At 35.4% G+C, this 12,122-nt stretch overlaps 1 protein-coding gene across 1 annotated transcript in view; it reads right to left on the reverse strand.

The window, feature by feature from the left end:
- Positions 1–11,720, reverse strand: part of LOC108368831 (hormone receptor 4-like) — a 45,946-nt gene extending 34,226 nt beyond the window's left edge. Inside the window, 1 exon segment of the mRNA XM_017623761.1 lies at positions 10,182–11,720. Coding sequence (XP_017479250.1) covers positions 10,182–11,307 — 1,126 coding nt within the window. The 5' untranslated portion in view covers positions 11,308–11,720.
- Positions 11,721–12,122: the final 402 nt, after the last annotated feature.

Genomic DNA, 12,122 nt, shown 5'->3' on the forward strand with positions numbered 1-12,122 from the left:
GTTAGAGGTTTGAATACCAAATTAACTGACTTATATTTAAAAGGTTTTGACTGCAATTATAATATTATTTCCTTGACCGAAACATGGCTCAAACCTCATATTTTTAATTCCGAAATTCTTCCAAATGAATATCAAATATACAGGAGTGACCGCGTGGGCAGAATCGGCGGTGGTGTTCTTTTTGCGGTGCATTCATCGATACCATCCGAGGAAGTTAGTCTTCCTGTCATTGAATATACCGAATTTAAATGTAAAAAGTTGATTCTGAAGTCAAGAATCGATTCTGCGCGCACATTTTCCATTCCTAAGCCCGGCATATTAAGGCGTCGAAGTTAAGCAGCAGATCAAAAGCAGAGACAGAGCAGCAGCAGCAGCCTTGGACACTGAAATACAAATCAAAATGCATTGACTCGAGCACTATTGCTTATGAGTGAAGGAATCAGGTGCGACCGACGTTTTTTGTTAAGCAGTATAATGCATCGACGACATATGTTCATACATGGATATTCTGCATAAAGCAAACAAGAGTGCAGCCATATAAGTATGCAAGTATATATGTACATATATATGTACATACATTTACATATGTAACTTCTCCGTGCGACAAAGGCGAGCAAACATACATACATAGCTTCTGTGTCAACCTTGTAGGGAAACTCCGAAGTGGTGAACCAAATTTGTAGTTCCGTACTAGATCTTTATCGCCAAAAACGAACCAGTCCGATAGTAACTAAATCGTCACCAGTTCAAAAGCAGCGATATGTGGTACTTTTAAAAAACAATTTTAGAAATCTATATCTAAAATAACAATTTGGAACTGGTTCAAAACTATAGAAAAAGGGATGCAGAACGAACTAGATCTCATCTGTCGAATTTTGAACTAGTTCGAAACTACAGAAAAAGGGATGCAGCGGGGGGCTTGCTTACTTTAAATAGATTTTTGCTTCGCGGGTTTTTCGTTCAAATACGCTTTCAGTCTGCACGTCGCAGATGCTTTTTCATAGTTTGGTAATACAAAACTAAAATTTGTGTTAACATCTTAACATTTTGGGACCTTCTGGAATATAACCAATAACAGTCAGCACCTCTACAAAGTCAGCTACAGCCAAAGGTATGTAAACGTGTTTTCAAATGCAAAATTTAATTTACATTCATTCAAACAAATTTGATTCCAGATTGAAAATACATTTCTCTGCAAATAATGGTACCCCAAAAAGAAAACATCTTGTTACTTTTTTCGTTTACAACTGGTTCTGAACTATAGAAAATGGGGTGCAAAGCGAACTAGAATTACATATGTCGAATTTACGACTGGTTCAGAACTATAGAAAAGGTAATGCAGCGGGGGACAATTTCCAATTCCTATGACATCGCTTTGTTTAATGCGCCAGTTGTTTGCATGCAAAAGAGATTTATCGCGAACTTGTAGTGGTTCTAAATGTACTAGAAATGCACCAGTTCAAAACCAGAGATTTACCCCACAGGGAAGCAGCAATGTACAAATAACGAAATTTCTGAGTGAGGCAGCAGTGTGGAAACATCGAAACTTCTCGAGCGAAGGACTTGTGCACTGAGCTAGTGCGCACTAAAATAAAGCAGCCCCTATCTGCGGTAGCAGAATTTTGTGTGAAGCAACAGTGCGCAGATATCCAAGCTTCTGTGTAAAGCAACAGAGCGCGGTCAACGAAACAGCTGCATGCGGCAGTTGTGCGCAGAAGCAGTGCGTAGTATGATTGATCAGTCCACATAAGGCGGCTGCAGAGCGCACCACCGCGAAGCAGAGATGTGCGCAGCCAACAAAACTTCTGTGCGAAGAGCAGAGGAGAGAAGCGAAGCCAAAACGTCGTGCAAGCAAAGGAGCAGACGTCAGCAGCGTTGCAGTTTAGGGTTAGTACCAGTGTTGCCACAATATTTTTTTGTGTGTGAATAAAATCACCAGAAAAGGTCGCCAAAGGACTATACACACATTTATACCTACATATGTCTCTTGGCCAATAAACTAGTATTATTTTTTACTTTCGATTTAATAACGCAATTTTAAATTTTTTTCGGACTAATGCAAAATATATATGTATTTGTAAATATGTATATAGAGGTCGAAGGTGGAGTGAAGGCGTGAGGAGTGCTGGCTCGGTTAATGTCTTTACAGATGGATCGAGGATGGAGATGGATGGGCGTAGGGGCGGCAGTCGTATGTGCGGAGCTCGGACTCAACAAATCCTGTAAGCTGCCAAACTGCTGCAGCATTTTCCAGGCGGAGTGAGTAAGCAGGTGAATTTCCTGCGGTAAAGGCGCTACTATTGCACACCACTTTCTCTAGAAGTGTGGCGGAGTACAGGGCAGCTTTGGATTTGCTACATACCAATAGTGACGTACATCTTTACTGGGTTCCAGGGCATACCGGAGGCGTGGGGAACGAGGGGCCGACAGGCTTTCCAAAGAGGGTGCTTTGTCGTAAACCATGCTGATAGGGAGGTGTCGATCCTCTGCAAGCGATTAAACGGAAACTCGAATTGTTCATAATACGGAAGGCATGGAACAAAACTCAAAGCTGCAGGTGTCTAGGATTATGTACAAAGCGTATGACATGAAGCTCTCGAAGTTTCTCTTTTCCCTCAAGAGGGGGGGCGCTAGGCTAATGGTCTGTGTTCTGCCGTGGCATGCCTGTTGGCCTGGAAACTAGCTCTGACCAATGGTAAGATCAGTAGAAGACGCTGAACGAAAGAGGATACAGTGGAGCATATCGACTGCTGAGTGGAAGATCGACCTATCTCGGCAGCCAGTTCGAAAACGCCCTATCTCAAATAACGTTTCAAGAACGCCCTATTTGAGAATTTGGTTGAAAAACGCCCTATTTCAGAATTCGTTTCAAAAACGCCCTATCTCAGCTGCCGATTCAAAAACGCCGCACTATAGGCAAAACACGAGTTTTTTTTTCAAAATCGTAGATCTTCGGTTAGAAAAGAGATAATCGAATGAATTTTTTTTTATCGTGATGATATATGATCATACAATGTAGGAAAACAATAGGGAAGTTACAACAACAATAACTTAACTCTCAAAATACAGTTCAAAATGTCACTTTTTTTTTTTTTGAAATTTTGGATTTTGGCTCCCATTCTATTTGAAAAGGCTATATTTAATACACCATTAGCACGGTTTTTGAAAGATTTCTCTTTATTTTATCTTAAGACTCGATTTTTGGGACATTGGATGCTGTACCCGAGTGACCAGATTGGAAAAAGAAAAGTTTCCTTTAAACTCTAATAACTCGTAAACTATCAGCTTTCACAAAAATTTTATATAACAAAAATGGTTATACTGGTGGATATCTTTACGAAAGTGCAGCATTTAACTCTTTAATGCAGAGTCTGTCATATATGAGACGCTTTTTAACCCTTTCAAGGCAGAGGCAAAATGGTTCTCAATATGTTTTCAACATACTTTTTATTTATTTTTATTTTTTATTTATTTTTATTATTTGTTTCTTTTTTAATATTTTTATTTTTTTATTTTTATTTATTTTTATTATTATTTTTGTATAATTATTTTACTATGGAAAAATTTTCTACGATTAATATCTACGTCAACATGAGAAAAAGCACGTTCAAAATCATATTGAGAACCTTTTTCCTCTGCCTTGAAATGGTTAAAAAGCCTTTCACATATGACAGACTCTGCATTAAAGGGTTAAATGCTGCACTTTCGAAATATACGAGAAGTGTAAGTGCCAAAATACTATTGCTATTATTATATTTTTATTATTACTATTATTATTATTTTATTTTAGTTCTTTTTATTTTATGTTTTACTTTTTTATTTTTTGCTTTTAAATTATTCTGTTACTTTTTATTTCTTAATTTTATATTGATTCTTTATATTCGATTTTATTCTTCACTATTTATTATTTTATTATATTTTATTTTGCTTTCTTATTTATATTTTTTAAATTAGTTTGTAATTTTTACTTTTAATTTTGATTTTTTCGATTCTACTATTATTTATATTTGATTTTATATTATTTATTATTTAATCTTCATTATTTTGTTTAATAAAATTGTTCTTTACTTTTACATTTATAATTTTTTATTAAATTTTTTAAATTACTTCTAATTGATTTAATTTTTGGTTTTATTTTAATTAAATTTAATTCATTATTAGCTTTCTAAATTTCAAAATTTTCTAACACTGCTCTCTCACCGCTAGACATTATTTAGCCTAACCTGCCGTAAAAAGCCCAAAATTTTTCATTTCGATTCCCGCACGTACACCACAAAACAAGAACAACAACAACAACGCAGCGCTACAAAAATAACAACAACCCGGGAAGAACGCAATATGTATATTAATAAAAGAATATATGTACGTAGTTGCGTGTCTATGTCAATGATCACAGGCAAATGTCTGGCTCCAAATGTGTGGTGCTTTGTGAACAAATAATAGCAGCGATCAGAAAAAAGCAAAAAAAAAAACACAACAAAATAGAAATGTTAATTTAACGCTGACACACTTTCCTGGAGCAAAAGAACAAACAAAAATGTATATAACAACAACAACACAATTTAGATAGTACTTGCTAGACAGCAACAACAATAACCACAAAACAGCCACGGAAAGCTAAAAATTACGTTTATGAAGCAACAAATCGGACAGCCAGTAGAAGCATTTAGTGAGATGTGTGCGTATGTGAAGTTGAGCGAGACGCACAAATACGCAAGCACACACACTCACTCCTACTTTGGTGCATAAATCAAAATACAATTTTTTCTAATTTCCTTAAATTAGCCGAGCAGACTGCGAGTACGGTAGAGGCCACGCGGGTGCTGCTTTCATTCTTGTGGCGCAATGTTATTTTTGTTGCATTTGAACGAGTTGCCCTTTTGCAGTGGACAAGAGCAAGAAATTACTATTTTATGTATGTAAGTATGTATGTATGTACCTTAAAAAAAAGTTTTTTGAATCTCCACAGCTTGAGTTACAAGGCAAAATGTGGTGTGTGTCGAGGTGCCGACGCGGAGGCGGTGGTGCAGCCGACAGCACTAGGCCGGATGGTATCTCCGCCTATACGTATGTATGTATGTAGCTCATGTGCTCGCTAATTCACTTAAGTTCTGAACATTCCCACTTTGCTCTCTTTCGCTTTTTGGCCGCACTCGAGATAGTGTGAAGCTCTGCTGCCTGGGCGCGCTGCTAATTTGGACAACGATGCGTATGCGTTACGTATGTATGTATGTACATATGTACTTCTGCGTGCTGCGCATGTGACTCAAAGAAAAGAAACTAACAACAACAACAGCACGCCAACGCATTCTTACAACAACATTTAACATTTATTTACATATGTATATTTTTTTTCTGCCTCTGCGTTGCTGCTCTATTCACATTCACTCAATCTCCCTCTCTCTCTCACACACTTAGTCCGTTGCTGCTCGTTTTCACTAACCGCTCTGCTTGTGCGTTTGATTTTATAGAAACATTTATACGTACAATTTTATGTTTGTTTGTGTGACAGTAATTTGTTGCTTTTATTGTTTAGAATAATCTTGCGCTTGATAATGAAAATAGGTCAAATTTTAAAAATACTTTGGATTGCAACAACAAAAAAATACGATGTCAGCGACTGAGTAAATATAGTGGCTACGTGCATACACACAAACATGCATAGATATGTATGTATGCAGGCACTAAGAGAAAAAAAGTTGTACAAAACGATTGCGTTAATAGACAACGAGACAAGCAAAGGCACATACATTTAGATTTGGACATACAGTGTCGGTGAAAAATGGAAGAATGGTGTTTCGTTTTTAATATTTACAATGTTTTTCAAGTTAAAATTTTTTTGATATATTTTATAAAAATATGGTTCATTCTTTAACAAAAACCTTATAAATCACACTTTCAAACTTTATAAAGGAGTTAGAAAAATTCCATGAACTTCAATCTAAAGTTCGAGCTTTTTAACCAGAATTTTTTAAATTTTTTGGGTATGCAGTTAACAGGATTATAAAATTATAGTAAAATTAATGCAAGTTTTGAGCGCATAAACATCGCATTAATGTAAATTTTTTTTTGCTGAAGACTTTCTTTTTTTTTATTTAAAAAACAAAATTTAGGAAAACTGACGTTGACTATTTTTTATTTTTTTCGCAAAAGATCTTGCGCACATTCCTATAAAAAAATTCATGTTTATACGGAAAAAAGTTCAAAACGCCATCAACAAAAAAAAAAAGATTAAAAATCAATGCGAGTTTTTAGCCGCGAAAAACTTGCACTAATTTTACTAAAATTTTTAAAAAATTCTGGTTAAAACCTCGAAATTTATATACATTTTTTTTCTAAATTCTGTATAAAGTTTGAAAATGTGATTTATATGTTTTTTGTTAAAGCATGTACCATATTTTTATAAAAAATATTTAAAAAATTAAAGCTTGAAAAATATTGGAAATATTAAATACGAAGTGGATGACTGCCACTTTTGACCACCACTGTACATACATACATAGGTACGCGTTTTTGTTTTTTATTTGTCCAACTATGCAGTCTATGTAAACTTAGAATTAAATTAAAGGGTATGTATATATGAATATTTCTAAAAGCACGTCAATTTACAGTAGGTATCGGTCATACATATCTATAGCACGCCATTTCAAAGAAATATTGTTTGCCACTTATGTTTTTTTATTTATTTTTAAGAATTTTCATTTAAAACACAGTTCTTTCGCTTACAAAACCCATATAAACCCATGTTAAAAATTCTGTAGAAAACCCCAAAAAAATTCAACAAATTTTCACCCAAATTTCAAACTTTTTTTCAGAAGGGTAAGATTTTTTGAATATACAGGTTTATAGCCCATTCGAATGGCTAACTTTGATTGTCTAGACCAGGCATACCCAGCGCAGGGCACATGCATATGGAATTCTGCCAACGTTGGGAATGACTGGTCTAGCCGCTTGCTCTGTCATTAATTGCAGCATTAAGACATGAGTCGAAGACTAATTAATCTCCATCTGTGCCTTAAGACTAGTTGAGACCAGTGATGGGCATACTTGCTAGTGATGTGCTGAATTGTCGGCACCCAATACTGGTTACCCAATACTGGTTACCCAATACTTGAAAAAAATGTCGGTACCCAATACTTTCTTTTCGGCATCCGATACCGATTCGATGCATCAAACTTTCGTCATAATGTGTGTACATACACTTTAAGTTTAGAAAAAAATATTTTATTGCTACTTAATATGACATTGCCTAAAAACCCAAAAAGTACAAATAAAATGATTCTTTCTCAAAAGATGAGCAGTGTTTATTTATGTATGTATATATGTAAATATGCACAGAGTTAAGTGAAGCAAGCATAATATGGGCGGGGAACAAGTATATCAACGACTTCTCGACAATACTACTACGGCGTAAACAACGCTCTCGCCTTTTTGTACTGTACCTATCGCATGCATTACGATTTGCTTTTTGGCGACGATCGTTCCAAGCTTACGATTAAAAAAAAAAAAAATTTCACAAAATATACGAATTTGTGAGAATTGCCCATATGTATGTATATAGGGAAAACTTGAAAGTGAGGGGTGAGGCTCCAACCGCTTTTTTATGTTTTTTCAGGACTTTTCGGGTTTCTTCGTACTATATTTTTCCGCATATTTCGCCGAAATTTTTTTGTACTTTTCAGCGTGGCTGGGTTATTTCGGAATTCTCGTGATTATCAAGACTTCTCGGAATTACAGCCCGACCGTCGACTCTTGTGAAATTGAATTCTCTAGTACGAGTTGTGCTCTTGCTTAAGACAATCACCTGTACCTAGATTAACAAATTCCAAAATAATCACAGCCGCCCAACAATAAATTTTCATCAGTAAAAAAAAATGCCTACCCTGAGGGGTATAGAAAGGGCAGAGAAAGAGGAAACAACGCCATGCTTAACTTTTTCCAGTTAAGCCCAACAAAATCTGCACTTGGAAAGCTCTGGCAACCAGTTTCTTTTAAAGCAGCGATGGGCACGTGCCTATACAAAATGTATAGAAAGCTGAAAAGAACTTCGCTCGCAGGCAAGGCAGTGCCCATCACCGTTTTAAAGTCATAAGCTTGATAAGCTTTCGAGAATTACGTAAGAAGTGAATGAATAGACAAGTAGGAATTTTTCTTGTACGCAAAGCAGCGGTGGCCGAAATGTAGCGTGAAAAGAGAGCGATTAGTCTGTGGGTGTACATATAAGTATATGAGCATGGATCAAAAGATATTCCACGGGTGTAACTTTTTAAACTTTATAAAGTTTTTACTTGGACACACACAGCGTAAAAGCTCTCTCTTCACATTGCAGGTCGATGTAAAATGTAACTAAAGTTTCATAAAACCTCTGCCCGTGCGCTAAGTTTTGGGCAGCACTGTTTGTGTAAATATTAGAAAGCATTAATTTGAGAAATGTGTTTTTGTTTTTGTAAAAATTGTGAAATGTTGTTTTTTAAATATAATAATCAATAATATAATATCAGACACGAGTATTAAATAGTTTTGTTAGATACTAAAAATTATAACTAAGAATTAATTTATTTGCAATTTACCTATGGACGTCATGATTTATCGAAAATTTCGACTTTTTTTTTGCCAAAATATAAATTTTGAAGAAAAGTTTTGTGGCAGCGGGAGAGATCTTCAATTCTGTTGCATTATTTGGGTTGTGTGGTTTTGGAGGCAGGAAAATTTGCAAAGCCAATTCGGGGGTGCATGAATTTCGGGTGAACAGTGTTGATTTTTGTGTCCTTTTTATTTGTGATATAAATGTTCCATCAGCCAATTTGCTCTTACAAGTTTTTTATAAAAGTTTGGAACATTTCTTTTGGAATAAATGTTTTTTGTTACCAATTTCTGCTGTGTTCTTAGCTAATGAAAAAATAAATTTTTAGATTAATGCAATTTTTCTTTTGATTTTTTTTTTGGGTTTGCCAATTTTTTGTTGGTGGTTTAATTTCGATATTTTTTTTTTTTGTTTTCAAGAGCCAATTCTATAAAATTTGACTTCGCCAATTTGCATTAATTTTATATTTTTCACTTCTGTACTTTTAAGTTCACCTAAAATCTTTACCAATTTTGGATTTTTTAAATTTTGTTTTTGAAAATAAAATATTTGTATTTTTTTTTTTTTAATTTCAGATATTGTTTAATACGAGAAGGCATATATACTACATGTTTTCCGTATAAATACGAAACTTTTGAGCATTCTTGTATTGGTTTTATTGTTAAGCCCAATTTATATGGTTTGGTGGTTAGGTTAGATTGGGTTGGTGGTTTGGTTTGAATGTGTGTATAATTTTTCATTGTGTTGAAATTTTGAAAACATTTTTTTTTAATTTTTTCACCGCACTGTTTTACGATTTTGAAAAATTCACAAAAGTGAAATTAAAAAAAAAAATTCTTTCAAATAGGACATGAATTTAAAAAAATATGATTGGATATATTTGGTTTTAGAAGGCCATTTATATGAATGTGTGGTTTTGTGTACTTGTAATTTTGAAGAATTTCAAAAACATTTTAATTGAAAACAATTTTTACGCAATTTTACGATTTTCGAAAAGTTCGCGTGTTATGAGTTTGAAGAATACCAATAATTAAAAGTCGGCTGCTAAACAGTTATTTTTTTCGTGTTTTTGAATGTGGAAATTTTCAAAATAAGTTGTTGAGACTTTTGCATTTTTACGATTCTGGAAGCAATTAATAAATACTTGGTTTTGTGAATATTTATTAAAAAAAAAAAAATGTCAACGAATCTTGTTGGTTATTAGAAGCCAATTTATGTGGATTTGTGGAAAGAGTGCACAAGTTTTCTACTACTGTATTTTTGAAATATTAAAAAAAAATGTTTTTTTTTTGATTCTGTAAAAAAAATCGTTTTTAGAAGCCAATTTTTTGGTGATTGAGTTTGTTGCTTGCACCAACTTTTTATAGTTTGAAAAAGTTTTAAAAAATGTGTATTTGTGTGCAAAAACAGTTTTTTTTCTATAAGAATTTGAATTTTTAATTCCTTTTGTTTTAAAGCTGCTTATTCGTACGTGTTGTCAACTCTCACAAACCGTTTTATTGCCAATTAAATTCTTTGAAAATATGGTAAATTGCATTGTATGTAAAAATGTGAAAAATAAAATTATTTAAAAAAACGTTTCTTTTATTATACTAACGGCAAATCGGCATGCGCGACTTTTTCCGATAGTAGCAATTGTAGTTGTTGTAATGTATATTGTTGTTGTTATTGCATTTGCTACATTTTGCCGCACTGCCGCCAGTAGCATCAGCCGCAGTTGACTCTGTTGTTGCTGTCGATATAGCTGTTGGCATTTTATGCAGAAAGCTGTGTGACGACGACGCCTGCGATGATGGAGAGGGCGGTGGTGGCGGCTGTGGTGACGGTGGCGTCGAGCGCTCATCTTCCCCATTGAATGCCGTATGCTCGACGAGTGTGGGTGACGCTTGTTGTTGCTCGCCTTCTGCCTCCTCGTCGTCATCATCTCTACCGGCGCAGCAGTTGTGACCACACTCATTGGTGGCGCTGGCGGTGGCGCTGGCGTGCGCCTGGCTGCTGCAGCATGCCGACACTGTGTGTGCGGTTGAGGGTGCCCCTATATGAGTGCTACTTCCATACCCGTGTCCATTTCCATTCCCACTGCCATTTCCGTTGCCATTTCCGCTTACACTGCTGCCGCTGAGCGCGCTATAGCCGCTACAGCGCTTCAGTAGCGTCTTTGTGAGTGGTGTTTTTATGATTGTGGCTGTGTGAAGTCGCCCATAATCGCCTTCATCTGCTGGGGACTCAGCGCGTTCGCCTTCACCCTCAATTTGCCCTCTCTCTTCACCTTCTTCACGTACATCCAGATTCCTAGGTGGCGATTCTCCACCACATTCCGGTTTGTTGTCACCCACAGCGCTGCTGCTGTTACTATTGCTACTGCCATGTGGGGTTGTTGTTGCTGACTTTTCACCATTTACGCGGTGATGCTGCCAGCTATTCGTTGGCGTCTCTCTGCCATCCATGTGCTCATCACATTCTCGATATTGTCCATTCTGTTTCGGCTCATAGCCCACTCCTCCACTGCTTTTGCTGCTATCTTCTTTCACATCCGGTTTACCAGCAGCTACACTCTTCAAATGTTTAGCAATTTTCTCGTGTTTCCCCAGTACACTCAGATTCATGGATTCGTCAGCAACATCGATGTTGCTGGTGTTGCCAGGGCTGTTGTTCTTGTTAGTGTTGCCTGTTGTGATCGCTGTTTTTGCTGCCACTTCCGACGCCAACTGGTTGGCATTCATTGGAGTTGGTGGTTTTTATTGTTGTTCTATTTGTTATTTACTTATTGCGTTGAGTTTGATTAAAATGTTGCGCATTGCAGGGCATGTTGCGCAACATGTTGTTGGGGTGTTATTTAGCGATTGTGACGCCATTTCTAGGTAGGGTAACGCAGCAGCGTCGAAAACATTTTGAAATTTTTACTGCTGTGCGTTGAAAATGCAGACTTTGATTCTAATAGTTTTGAGAATTATTTAAAGGGTTTGTTGAAAACGCTTTTATTCTATATTCGTGGTTTTCTTTTTAAAGCAGTAATACTCTCTTTTTAAGGCAGTTTTGTTCAGTCTTAAATTTATTTTTAAGTTTTATTTTTAATTTCAAACGAGTTGCTTTAGTTTCTATATTTTTATTTGATAGAATACCCAGCTGACGACAGCTTTTACCAAAGGCTCAGAAAACGATAAAAAAGTTTTAAAAATTGTTGAAAATCTTGCAACTTACATAATATTTTAATTTTAATTTCTTTTAATAACCCACAGTTTAAAAAAACTTAAGTATTTTTCTGCTACTTTCATCAAAATAAAAAAATTATCGAAAGGTTTTCATATAACGATCTCATAACCCACACACCGTACTAAATTGCGTACATTTGAAAGTAGTTTGAGTGTTTTTAAAATTTTTGTATTTGATCAAAGTCTCTAACTTTTGTAAAATATCAAAAGCACCCAAATTTTTGAGACTGAAAATAATAAAGAAATATTAAAAGCTACAGCATTTTTATTTTTTAGCATTTTCACTTTCCAGTAAAAAGAGCAAATTCTGTTCAGCGGTTTTCGCT

Source organism: Rhagoletis zephyria, unplaced genomic scaffold (assembly GCF_001687245.7).
Source record: "Rhagoletis zephyria isolate East Lansing unplaced genomic scaffold, Rhagoletis_zephyria_1.1 Rzeph_scaffold_00054, whole genome shotgun sequence".
NCBI lineage: Eukaryota > Metazoa > Arthropoda > Insecta > Diptera > Tephritidae > Rhagoletis > Rhagoletis zephyria.